General features: G+C 51.9%; 1 protein-coding gene across 1 annotated transcript; it reads left to right on the top strand.

The window, feature by feature from the left end:
- The first annotated feature begins 1,223 nt into the window (after positions 1–1,223).
- On the top strand, positions 1,224–12,893 carry ITGB2 (integrin subunit beta 2). Its single transcript, XM_085065942.1, has 16 exons — positions 1,224–1,516; positions 5,836–5,902; positions 6,207–6,295; positions 6,589–6,772; positions 6,975–7,145; positions 7,362–7,603; positions 7,933–8,088; positions 8,293–8,388; positions 8,529–8,618; positions 8,797–8,937; positions 9,190–9,374; positions 10,063–10,307; positions 10,560–10,779; positions 10,944–11,158; positions 11,271–11,437; positions 11,725–12,893. Exons 2-16 carry the CDS (start codon positions 5,839–5,841, stop codon positions 11,785–11,787), a joined length of 2,328 nt encoding a protein of 775 aa, XP_084922068.1. The 5' UTR covers positions 1,224–1,516; positions 5,836–5,838; the 3' UTR covers positions 11,788–12,893.
- Positions 12,894–13,113: the final 220 nt, after the last annotated feature.

Here is a 13,113-nt window from a genome sequence, read left to right as displayed (position 1 = left end):
GGCTGGGGAGCATATGTGCTGTGATCAAGCACATCCCACCCACTTCACCTGCAGCACTGAAGGCCAAAGCTGCAGGAGAGCCTGAGGAACAGCTGGATGGAACTGGGAAATGCCAGCAAGCTTCAGCTTTGGCTGCAAGGACCCATGATACACCCTCTCTGCTCCCACTAGTCCGACTCTGGGGGCTTACAACTCTCCCACCCCCTTCCTAGAACCTTGAGGCAGTTGAAGCCAAGTGGCTGGACAAAGCCCATGAAATGACTGAGGAGAAAAGATCTGCTCATCGAGGGCTCACGCAATACAAAAGGAAAATTACGCCAGCTCATTTCATTCAACCACACTTCCTTTCCCCAGATCTGCAACCCCCACCACTGGCAGGAAGCTCCACCTACCTTCTGATGCTCCTGTCCCACTGCCAGCACTATTGTGATGCTTTTCTGCTACACCTGGCTGTGATGAAACCAAGCCAGGACTATCTTTTCTTCTTTAATAAAAGCACCAATCCACAGAGCATCCATCAGGGCTTGGAAGTTTTCTGCTGGCACAGCAATCTCTTTTCTTGCTGCAAAAATAAACCCATAACTGTAACACGGCAGCAGGTGAACAGCATCAGGGTCTTAGAATGCCTCAGGCTGCCCTGACCATGGCAGGGGGTTGGAACAAGATGGTCTGTAATGTCCTTTTCAATACAAACTCTTCTTGGATTCCATGACAATGCAACAGGTGACTCAACATCAGCTGGTGTGGAAGGGGAACATGCAAAGCAATTTAAAAAGACTCACATTAATTACCTTTTTAGAAAGCCCTACAATCCTGTGTCTTTTCTACATGGCTTTATTTTTTTTACTGTAGTGCCCTGAAGAGGTTATGAGAAAATTGCCAGGAGTTGGTTCCTCTCTGCTCAGGGAAATGCTGCTGCTGGGAGACGTTATCAAAGCCAACACAAAAACACAAGAAGGCTGCTTTAAAAAAATTTCCCACACAGCCCTGAGCTTTGCCACAGTGAGGACAGCACCTGCATCCTCTGTCATTTGAGGTGACATAAACATTTCAGAGCCCAAGCCACGGTCTGAGGGGAGCCAACTCCCCATCTTCTCCATACCCAAGGGCTGCCAATAGATCCCAAATGAACTAGTTTTTCCTGCTCGCAGCTTTGTTTTCCCACAGGGGTCAGGGTTCATCCACAGCAGTGCTGTGAAAGGTGAAAAGGGAGGAGGGCTGCAAGCCCCTGGCTATCTGAGGGAGACCAGCCCAAGGCCCACAAGGCAGGATGCTGTGGGGTTGGCTGGGCTGAGTGACACTGGGCTGGCTGGGGTTTTGGGGGAACACGCCCTCCCACAGGCACTACTCTTGACTTCCTCTTTCTCCTGCGACGGCAAGACAGAAATAGGAAGGAAAGATTGGGGTACGTCACAGAGCTCCTGATGCCTAGCTGCTTTTCCCAGTCAAGCTTGAGAAGCTGAGACCATCCTCATCCCAGCCCACGTACGGGACAGAGGCAAGGGCTGGAGGCCAGGTGAGTACAACATCTTGATTTTTATGCTTCTGTTCTTCCTTTCTTGGGGGGAGGCAGCCAGGCAACAAAGGGGTTTTGAAACTCTGGTGTTTCAAGGGCATTTCTTTTATAATTCCTGATCTAACCTCTGGCCGCTTGAGTTCAGGGAGCTTCAGGGAACTCAGCATGGTGTCCCTCTCTCAAGCGGGTCAGTCTGTGCAGCCTTTGCACAGGCAGCTTGCCTGGCCTGTAACAGGAGGATGCTTTGTCTTTGGAGGTAACATTGAGCCTGGAACTGTAGGTGTTATTGTGGGGAGGATGCCAGGCCCCCCAAAACTCCCTTTCCTCTCCACCCTGTGGGCTCGGAAAGCAGAGCAGAGACGGTTCAGTGTGCTCCTCCTGTGCCTTCCTGTGACTGGGCAGGGTGGCATGGGCTGTGTGCTCACTTGCAGCACCAGGGCTGTGGGCTGCCACATTCCCCTCCAGTGACACCTTCTCTTCCTCAGGGGATCTTCCCCACTGTCAGCTGCAGGATGTGGTGGGGAAGAGGGAAGTGGCATAGCAGCAGGGCACCGGGGTGGCAGGGATGGCTGTCTGGAGGGCTAAGCACAGTGTCATCACTGTGCCACTGCACAGACCTTCCCGGGTGTCCCTGCACCCCTGTGGGCCTGAGGGAGCAGCTGGAAGAGGGAGTGAAACCCTCACTCTTCTCCTCCATCTCTCTGTGTGCTGCACACATCAAATACTCCACAGGCATGTGACCCTGGGGAGAGCAGATCCTTCCCAGCACATCAGTGGCTCTTGGATGCAGATGAAATGTGGGACACACCCCAGGTGTCAGGGAAAGCAGCCTGGTCTCTGTTTTTGGTGCTTTTTCCAATGTCACAGCCACAGCTCCCAGCTTCCTGGCAGGTGAGAAGCAAATATATGAACGTATATCTATTGTCACATATATTCGGTTCATATATTGTCACATCCTGCTTCACACAGTGGTTTTGCACTTTTCTGGTGCTGCTCCGAGTGATCTCAGCAGGCTGAAGAGTGTGATGTTCCCAGACTACCCAGGGCAGGAGAGCCAGTGGGCAGTCCCTTCTCACACAGCTCTGACCCCAGGGGACCCAGCAACACAAATGCCCTCCTTCCCTCCCTCCCAGGGCAGGGCAAGGGTCCCTTGGGCATCCAGGGACCTTGGTGCTCAGTGCCAGGGGAAGCCACAGACTAGGCAGGGATCCAGCACATGGGAGAGAGCTCACCCCACAGATCTGTCCTCTGCAAACACGGGAAGCTGCTGGAAGGAAATATATATACACTATATTCATATTTCCTCTAACAGGACATGGGAATGTATATATTCCTTTTTTTTATTAAATTATACTTATTGTTTGCGGCGTTAAGCACACAATTTCTAAGATGGTGTGGTGAAGACACTTTATTGCAAAAATTTAGGGCTTTTAAACTGTTAGTTTGTTATGAGTTTACATACTTGTGAGGCACAAGAAATGTGCTTAACTAACTACCATAGGTTATGATAGGAAGAGGTATTAGATGTAACCGACTACGAGCCCCATGGTGTGAACACTTATTGGTTCTAATAACTGTTTTACAATTAGGTAACTAGTTTTTTAGCTCTAGTTTAGCTGAGTTATTTCCAGAATGCTTTTTTGGTTAGCCAAAGAAACAGAAATGAGCAAGGATTTTACAAGGGCAACAAGGCCCTCACTTTGCAAGACCTTAATGCTCCGCAACAATTCTTTATATATGAAAATGTTTTTATGTAGATTTATTTTTTATATTTTCCCTGTGATTTATAGATACAAAATATATATGAAAATACACATACACACACTGAGTGTGATATTCTGCATGGACTGGGAAAGCCCTGTGTATGACCATCTACGTGGGATCTATCTGCATCACACAATGGAATGATGGAAGAATTAGCCCCAAGTCAAGTGACATCCACTCTCCCATCCTCTTCAAACCCCACTTTGCTCATTTCCTTTCTGTAATTGGGGTCTGGAGCTACCCAGATTATAGGGGTGGGAAGGAGCAGCTCTGCTGGGTGCACTACCTGGCATCTCTGTCACAGTATGATGGTGACCCAGCACCAGGGATGCTTGGCAGTGTGCAGGAAGCACCCATGGGCACTGGCATTAGTGGCAGCTCACCATTACAGGTGGGTGGTGCCAGGAGTCCCCCATGATACTGGGCACGAGTGCATGTCCTCCCTTTTTGTGGGAACACAGATGTTTAGCAAAGCCCTGATGGGAACTTGTGGCTAACAGACTACAAGACTCATCTTTGCTGTTAAACACTTGTTTTAATAATAGCAACGAGATCACGGCAGGCATCAACACTTCCCCTTCAGCCTTATTTATAACTCCTAGCTTGCTCCTCCTGGACTGTGTGCACCCCTGTACTTGCCTGAATTTATGGGAGAGAAGGGGAAAAAAACAACTTCAAAGGCAGAGCACAGTCAGGAGATGAGACCCAGGACTGGTGGTGACTGCAAGTCTGGCATGAGCCATAGGGATCAGCAGGGGGGTTGGAGGAAATGCTGCTGAGGCCTGTGTCAGCACCCTGCTCGTGTAGTCAGGCTGAAAACTTGCTTTGCCCTCCTCTGAAGGCTGTAAGGAGGCAAAGGCAGAACTCCATTTGTTCTCTCTAAAAGACATGCCACATTACATTATTCACTCACCCACCCACACACCAGGGCGTAATTTCCCTCCATGGCTGAAGAAGTGTTGAACTTCCTGCTGCTGCTCTCTCCAAGTGTCAGGGTGTGCTTCACATTCTTGTGACAAGGGCAAAAAAACACTGTTGGGGTGAAAAAGGCATCCATATCCAGCCCACAACATGAATCCTACTTTACTTAAAAGCAGCCAGCACTGGGGGTGTGTTGAGAGTCCTGCTGTATTTCTGGAGTTTGGGAGCTTTTTTTAATACAGTTTTAATTGGAAACTTGCTCTGTTTTACAAGTTGAGCCTGTAAGCAGGAAACTCCAGACTCCAGCAAGAACGAGGAGCTCACAGAACTCTATCCCATCACCACCACACACTCTGGCATGGCAGCACGAATTAAACACTTGGAAACACTGAGCAGGTGGAGTAGCAGGAGTTCACTGAGTCCATGGATTTGGTCCTCACAGCATGTGGGGAAACTTCTGGCTTGTAGCAGAACCGGAGCCTAATTAGGCGCATTTGGGGTGTCAGTCACTGAGATCTACAGGAAACAAGGGCAGGAGCCACTTTTCTTTCCTGCAAGCTCAAACTCTGCTGGCAGAATGTGGAGGTTACAGGAATGTGTTGGGCCAGCTAAGCACAGGAAGTGCACATCACACTGTTAGGGACATTGCAGCTGTGACAATAAATGATGCTCTTAAAATCTTACCAAGTGGGACTGGAGTGGTGGAGAGGGACTTGCAGAGGATCCTTCTGTCTAGAAGGGCTCTGGCTACCCACCACAGGATGGTCTTGTGCAGACATGGCAGAGTGAGCTCCCAGGCCACATCACCCTGAGGATTTGGCTGGATGACCACAGAGGTGCCTCTTGTTGGCTGTGCAGCCATGTGATGTTGGCTGTGGAGCTCTGCCAGGGAGACTGGATCCAGAGCAGGGTGGGATTCCAGATGGCCTCTGCCATAATCAGCCACTACCCTTAGAGTCTTGCCACATCTCAAAGTCTATACCACAACTGGGCACCAAACCTCAATGTGCACACATTACCCACTGACCTACCTAGACCTTCTGTCTGCCCTTGGGAGCCAACCAGACATCCTTTCAAGACTGACCAGTGCAATCCTCACCTGGTGTGGTGTCTCACAGAGGCTGATGAGCTGAGACAGGACACCCTGATGCCTCAGAAGGGGTTCTGAGCAGCCCTACATACTAATTGGCCTCAGTGCCTTTTGAAGGTTTCCCTTGTATTCTCATTTCCACGTCACTCTGAGCTGTGTATTCAGCAAGTTCACAGGAAGGGGTGATGGCAGGAGCCAAGGAGTGGTTCTTTCCTTACTCAGGGCAGCATCAGCTATTTTGAAACTGATGATGATTTTCAGATGTTGTGTCTATTGCTAAAAAGGGCAATGTCTGTTGTTCCTTCATACTTTCTTACTCCTTTTTCTTCTTTTAACAAATTCCTCTTTTCTGACTTCCCCATGTTCCTCCATGTTGCAAGGCTACTACCATGTCAGGGTTTGCTCCAGGGCTTTGCTGGGGAAATGTGTGACACATGACAGTGTTAATGAATGTGATCTCAGCACAGGTTGTCCAGAGAAACTGTGGCTGCCCCATCCCCGGGGCACATCCCAGCTGGTCACAAGAGTGCTTTTTGTCTTGCAGAAAATGCCTCGTGACTGCTACCTCCAGCTGCCAGCAGTAACCTGGGTGCTGCTGCTGGTGACAACAGGTATGCCTGACCTGCCTTCCTCCCAGCACTTTTCACAGGCAGTGAAATAGTTTGGGGATCCCAAATGCCACCCAATAGCAGCAGGAACATGGCATTTAGAGGTGTGCAAGGACCATATCCTTACACTTCCTGGGATCTGGAGTTAACTCCATCCAGCCCAGCTGAGGGACAGCAAGGCAGTTGAGGGCCCTGCCAGCATGGGTTTGAGAGGCAAGGCAGGCTCAGGCCAGCATGGGTGCCTGCTGTTGGGTGTCTGAACACCCCAAGTGCCCCCCACACCAACTGTGTCTTCTCTCTTTTCCAGCCTTTGCCATGGAGTGCCCCAAGATCAAGGTGGGGACATGCAAGGACTGCATCCAGTCTGGTCCTGGCTGTGCCTGGTGCAGGAAGCTGGTAGGTCCACGAAGCCTGTCTAGTTGTCACCCCCCAGAAGTCAGCTAACAGGCATCAGGACAGTCACTCTGCCTGCCTGGCTCTGCCTGACTTCGTTGTGGGAGTGTTTCATATGTTACATGGGGCCAGGAGGGATCCAACAGCCATGACCTTTCTCCATCAATACCCATCAAAGGTCTTCTTTTCCCCATCAATGCCCTGGAGTCCTGGTTTGGGGGCTGAGTTTGGGGATAAGGTTGCCTGTTCACCTCCTGCTCCTCTGATTTTTTCCCCGCTGTTGTTTCCACACACAGAATTTCACCAAAGCCGGCGAGCCAGACTCCATCCGCTGTGACACCATCGAGCAGCTGGAGCAGAGGGGATGCCCACGCAGTGAGATTGAGTTTCCAGGCAATGAGATCAAAAGAGCACAGGACAATCCCTTAAGCAACAAGATACAGCTGACTCCACAGGAAGTGCACCTGAAGCTGAGGATAGGTACATTCTCCCTGGTGTTCCTGACACCCTTCTTCTCATGGCCTGCCAACGATGCCCTTCCACTCATCCCCAGGCTCACCTGAGACACAGCAACACGTTGCAGCCTGCTTTTCCACCCCTTTTCTTCCAAGAGAGGGGAGGGGTGGGTGATGGCACCAGCTGGTACAACATGGCATCTGATCCCTCCATCCCTTTCCCTCAGGCCAGCCTGCTGTGTTTGAGGTGAAGTTTCGCCGTGCCATGGGGTATCCCATTGATCTCTACTACCTCATGGACCTCTCCTACTCCATGCTGGATGACCTGGAGAAGGTGAAGAAGCTGGGAGGAGAGCTGCTCAGGGCGCTGGAGAGCACCACCCCTTCTCGGCGCATTGGTGAGCCTTTCTCTGGCCTGGCACAGCTGTTTGCTGCTGGGAAGAGCCACAGGGCTGGAGGGGGATGCAAGAAGTGGGCAGCAGGTGTCCTCTGCCAGGCTGAAGAGTGTGGCAGGGCAAGGGACATGGGCATGTCCCCTAGTGCTGGCAGATTGTCCATACCCTGTGCCCTGTGCCCTGTGCCCTGCCCCTGAAACTGCAGTCTGGCTACCCTAGGGTTTGGCTCCTTTGTGGACAAGACGGTGCTGCCCTTCGTGAACACACACCCTGAGAAGCTGCAGAACCCCTGCCCCAACAAGGACAAGAAGTGCCAGCCTCCCTTCGCCTTCAAGCACATCCTGTCGCTGACCGACAACGCCAAGTTGTTTGAGAGCGAAGTGGGGAAGCAGTTCATCTCGGGCAACCTGGATGCCCCAGAGGGAGGCCTGGATGCCATGATGCAGGCAGCAGTGTGTGGGGTGAGTCCTGTGCCATCCTACTGCCAGGAGCTGTGCCCAGGCAAGAGGGCTGTGACCCACACACGCAGGTGGCTCTGCCCCTCTCCAGGTGGGCTCTGGAAGCCCATTCTGTGTAAGTTCTGATTTGGCAGAGGGGCAGGTCCACTCTGGGGAGTACAAGACATCCTCCTAACCCTGAGCATCCTAACCCTGATCTCCCATAATTCACCTTCCCAGTGCCCCCTGCCCCATGCTGTGGCTGACGCAAGACTTTGGAAAGTGCCACACCTACTGGCACTGTCCTGCCAGCCCTGCTCAGGGACACAGGCCACTCTCTGTGTCACTTGCAGGACCTGATTGGCTGGCGTAATGTGACTCGCTTGCTGGTGTTTGCTACTGATGATGGCTTCCACTTCGCCGGGGATGGCAAGCTTGCAGGCATCTTGACCCCCAACGATGGCAAGTGTCACTTGGAGGACAATATGTACAAAAGAAGCAATGAGTTTGTAAGTACTTGGAGGCTGCTCAGTATCTCCAACACCCACTGCCTCGCACCCCCAGTCAGACAAGAAAATGTCATGTAAAAAAGCCTCTTATGGGGAATAAAACATCACCATAATCACCATAATTTGTGCTGCCACACCCAAAGTGTCTACTGTTCTGCTGGTGGGGGAGGTTGTGCTGAGTGTGGTATCTCTCTCCCCACCCAGGACTACCCATCTGTTGGCCAGCTGGTCCAGAAACTTGCTGAAAACAACATTCAGCCCATTTTTGCTGTCACTAGTAAAGTGGTGGATGTTTACAAGGTGAGGATATGTCAGATGGTCCAGGTGCCTCCATCCCCTTCCCAGGAGGAGAGACACAGCTACTTGTGTCCTCCTGCTGCTGTCTCCTGCTCTGCTGTCATGTGGTAGGAAGTGCTCACCTCTTCGCTCTCCACTGGCAGAAACTCAGTGAGATGATTCCAAAGTCAGCGGTGGGAGAATTAAACGAGGACTCCAGCAACATCATTGAACTCATCCAGGTGGCCTACAATGTAAGTGCTGGAGCTCCCACCTCTCCATTGCTGTCACATGCATTTCCAGGACCACCCCAGGCAGCTGAGATCCTGATCTGGGGTGATCTCTGCCCCTTTTTCCTGACCTGCACCCTCATATCTCCTTGGTTTGGTCTCCTCTTGGACTGATGGCGCTTTCTCTACCATTTTCCCACAGAACCTCTCCTCACGGATCATCTTGGAGCATTCCACCTTGCTGGACACTCTGGATGTCAAATATGACTCCAAATGCAGTAACGACAAGGACTCCATGGATGAAGCAAGAGGCCAGTGTGACAATGTCAGGATCAATGATGAGGTATGTTCTCCTGTTCCAGGAACACCCCACAGCTTGCACAGTTCCTGTTGTCCATCCTGTTTGAGGACAGGAACCCTTGCTGCTGTTCCAGGCTTTCTGTTTATATTCGTTTAATGCCAAGAGTGTCCAAAATGCTGTGGGATGGGGGAGTTGCTCCTTTGTGCTGGATGTACATGTCCTCAGCCTAGGACTGATCCCACCCTCTGACAGCTGGGTGTCTGGCCCTTCCTTGTCCTACTCTGCACTTTCTAGGTCACCTTCAAAGTGAAGGTCACAGCCAAGGCATGCATTCCAAACTATTCCTTCACCATCCGGCCACTAGGCTTCACAGACACCCTCACTGTCCACGTGGCCAGCAACTGTGACTGCCACTGCAATGACCAGCCTGACCCGGCCGCTTGCAATGGGCAAGGCGTCGTCGAATGTGGGATCTGCAGGTATGTGCTATCTGCCCAAAACACAATTTCAAATGCTGCCAGAGCTAGGGAGCTGCTGGGAGAGGGGTGTGGGGCCAAACCAGGGCTGGGCTCTGTAGCTTTGCAGAAATGTTTTTGTTCAGAGAGGTGGATTTGTGCATTCCCCTTGGAACGGTCCCCTGTGTTCATGGAGGCAGGGGACACAGTGAGCTATCTCTTCTGCTTTCCTGAGGGCCTCAATCCATCCAACTATCCACCCATCCATCTCAGTATCAAATCATCCACCAATCTACCCACCAAGCACACACAGATTTCTATAGAAATCTCTCAAAATCCCCCTTCTTGGCTGCAGTTCGTACAGGTCTTTAAGTGTAATTATTGCTTTATGGCCCCTCGGTGACAAGGAGAGAAAAATTTCCTGGGTTTCCTCCGAAAATACTCACATCTCCCTGGCAAGGTTTTGAAAATTATAAATAAAACAATAATTTCTGGGCAGCCATTTAGCGTTGTGAATACAAGTGGGGGAAAAGCAGCATTTCTGAGATTTGTTCCCAGTCAGCCACCCTGCTCCAGCATGGAGTTAGCACCAACATGCTATCATTGCTTTTTGGTGAGGCTGTCCCAGATTTGCTCCACTTTTATGGAGGTCTGGGCCCTCTGCATGCCCCACGGCCACTAACCCGAGCTTGCTTCTCTCCTCTGGCGGCAGCTGCAATTCGAGATACACGGGGAAGAACTGCGAGTGCGACACCAAAGGCAAGAGCAGCAAGGAGCTGGAGCACAGCTGCCGGAGGGACAACACCTCGATGATCTGCTCGGGCCAGGGGGACTGTGTGTGTGGGCAGTGTGTCTGCCACACCAGCGACGTGCCCGGCAAGTACATCTACGGCACCTACTGCCAGTGCGACAACATGGACTGCGAGTTCTTCAACGGCTCCCTCTGCGGCGGCCCAGGTGACGCACCCGGCATGGCTTCTCCAACTGGCCACTGCTTAGAAGAATTAAATGCCCAGGGAGATGTGGCCTTTTTGTGCCATAACCCCGGTGGGAGGGGGCTGCTGGGTCTCAGCACACCAGCCTGTAGGACCTCCTTGAGCATCCCATGGAGGGTGGTGTGGCAAGCGCAGAGTATGTGATGCTCTCCAAGCACCAGCAGAGGGAGGGTCGCCTGGCTGTCTGCAGGATCTGAAAATTCTTCCCCTGCAGCACGCGGGCAGTGCGACTGCGGGGTGTGCAAGTGCCAGCCTGGGTACGAGGGCAGCGCCTGCCAGTGCCAGCAATCGACGGAGGACTGCCTCAACAGCCAAGGAAACGTGTGCAGCCTCCGTGGGACCTGCCTCTGCAACCGCTGCCAGTGCCGGGGCAACTACCAGCCCCCCTTCTGCCAGGAATGCCCAGGCTGCCCTTCACCCTGTGACAAACACGTGTGAGTGGTGCACACAGAGAGGGCATGGGGCAGCGGGGTTCCCCAGTGTCCCAGGGAGGTGCAGGCAGGCCCTGCTTGTGCTTGGGCAGAGCCCAGCTGTAGCCAAAGCCAGGTGAGTGGGTTTCTGCCCCTGCATATGTGAGCTGTGGCTGCTTGTTTTACAGCCCCTGTGTGGAGTGCAAGTTCTTCAGCAGCGGCCCCTTTGAGAAGAACTGCTCCCAGGCCTGCCCCAACATCCATCTGGCCGCAAACTCAACAGATGTGGGCAAAAAGGATAGGAAATGCAGGGAAAAGGACTCCCAGAATTGTTGGATGTCCTTCCGTATGATCCAGGAGGATGGTGATGAGATATACACTGTCATTGTCAGTCCTGATAGAGGTACCCCATCCCCACTCCTCCTGCCCTGCTGCAGGCAGGCTGCCAGCCTTGCCACAGCAGCCTCACTGCTTCACTAGGGGCTGCAGCCCAACACCATCTGTCTGTCCCCTAGAGTGCCCACAGCCTCCCAACGTCCCCCTGATCGTGGGCAGCACCATTGCCGGCGTGTTCCTCATTGGCGTCCTGATCCTGGTCATCTGGCGGTTCTTGATGGAGCTGCTTGACCGCCGGGAATACCGCCGGTTTGAGAAGGAGAAGACCAAAGCCAAGTGGAATGATGTAAGAGAGCCCATCCATGGCAGTGGGGTGTTCTGGGGCTCTCACATCCACTGGGGAGGGAGCAGTAGAAGGGGACAGCCTTTCCAGAGGCAGCCACGTAGACCTGAGCCCTCCCCACTGCTCGTTTTTCAGCCCAGCTGGATTTTGCCATTTAGGGGACTAAATATCCTGTGGGCTCTTTCTTCCAGTGCTGTCTGTGCTGTTGGCATTGGGATGGGTGGGATGGGTAATGCTCTGCTGGAAATCCAGCACAGCCCAACACAAGCCTTTCTCTTCTCTCCCTCCAGGCTGATAACCCCCTCTTCAAGAGTGCCACCACCACTGTCGTCAACCCCAGGTTTAATGAATGAGGCAACACCTGGCAGCGCTGGGACCCACTGTTCAAGCCAATGCCAAGCTAAGGAAAGCTCAAACTAAGGAAACATTAAACTAAGGCTCTCACCTGCTCTTCTTTATCCTCATGGTTTATTCCCTTCTTCCAAGAGGTTCCCATCATGTCAGGTGCTGGCTGAGGGGCTGCACCATGCCAGTCTCCTGGCCCACTGCTTGATGGTTGGGTTAGTGCAGCTGGAAGAAGGGAACACACACAGCTTCAGGCCTCACCACAGGAACATGCAGTGGCTCCTGTCCCATTTCCTGATGATAACTTTGCTTTCTGGCAGGAGTCCTCAACACCAAGCCCCAAAGCCAGCTGAGAGCACAGAGTGCTTCCAGATTTGATTTTGAGCTTGGATTTCAAAACTGCCGTCTCTCTTCTGCTCCAGCAGGATCTGCTCCCAGGCTGCTCCATGCCTTCCCCTGCTGCACTGGTCTCCATCACTATGCAATGCTTTCCAAATGCTGAGTTGGACATAAAGGGTCCAAGCAACCACTCCAGAAGCTGCAGTGATGTGATGGGCCCTAAGGGCTAGTGAGCACCTGTACCTTATGATGAAGAGCTGCTGGAGAACATGCACTGAATCTTTCCCAAATCACCAGCTGTTTCCTGACATCATTCCCTGCTCAGACCTACCTCAGGCAAGGCTCTGCTTGGGCTCCTGCATGCTTGGCTTACCTCCATCATGCCGTGAAGTTGACTGCACAGCAAGGAGTGACTGATCTATGAAACTTTGGCACTGAGCACCTGGAAAATTCCCTGCAGGTTGGAGGTCATCCACAGCTTCTTCCACACCCCCTGGAGCATAATCTTTTCCCTGCTCTGCAAGCAAGTCCAATATACCAGGAGCCAGCTGTGCAAAACACCTGGCAGTACCCAGAGCATCTCCAGCTCAGCACTTATCCCAACCACACACAACATCCAGTTGCTCTTACATTGTGGATCATTCCCGGGAAACAGTGGTACAATTCCTTATTTGCTTTAAGTTTAGGATTAATTTACATAGAGTTGTATTGTGTTGCATCTTCATTTCCTCTCCAAAGGGGTTTAATGTGAATAAAGATTAATATATAAGGTAAATGCATCTGCAACTGTTTTTGGCTTGAGGACCCTCAAAATGTTGGCTTGATTTTGGTAAGAACAGCAATCTGTAGGCTGGGACACACCAGTCAGATCATAGAATCATGGAATCATTAAGATTGGGAAAAAACTCATTGAGTCTAACCATTAACCCAGCACTGCCAGGTCCAACACTAAACCATCATCTCTAAGTGCCACATCTACACGCCACATCCTTTGA

This window comes from Lichenostomus cassidix, chromosome 7 (assembly GCF_008360975.1).
Source record: "Lichenostomus cassidix isolate B80296 chromosome 7, HeHo_3.0, whole genome shotgun sequence".
NCBI lineage: Eukaryota > Metazoa > Chordata > Aves > Passeriformes > Meliphagidae > Lichenostomus > Lichenostomus cassidix.
Note: the sequence above shows the minus strand (reverse complement) of the source record. Positions and strands in the feature narration are given on the sequence as shown.

Bases quoted from the DNA above. Each gene is read 5' to 3' on its own strand.
- ITGB2 (XM_085065942.1), top strand. From the start codon at position 5,839: ATGCCTCGTGACTGCTACCTCCAGCTGCCAGCAGTAACCTGGGTGCTG. The intron at 8,619-8,796 runs GTAAGTGCTGGA...ATTTTCCCACAG, and splicing joins TCATCCAGGTGGCCTACAAT to AACCTCTCCTCACGGATCAT. The intron at 11,159-11,270 runs GTACCCCATCCC...TCTGTCCCCTAG, and splicing joins CATTGTCAGTCCTGATAGAG to AGTGCCCACAGCCTCCCAAC.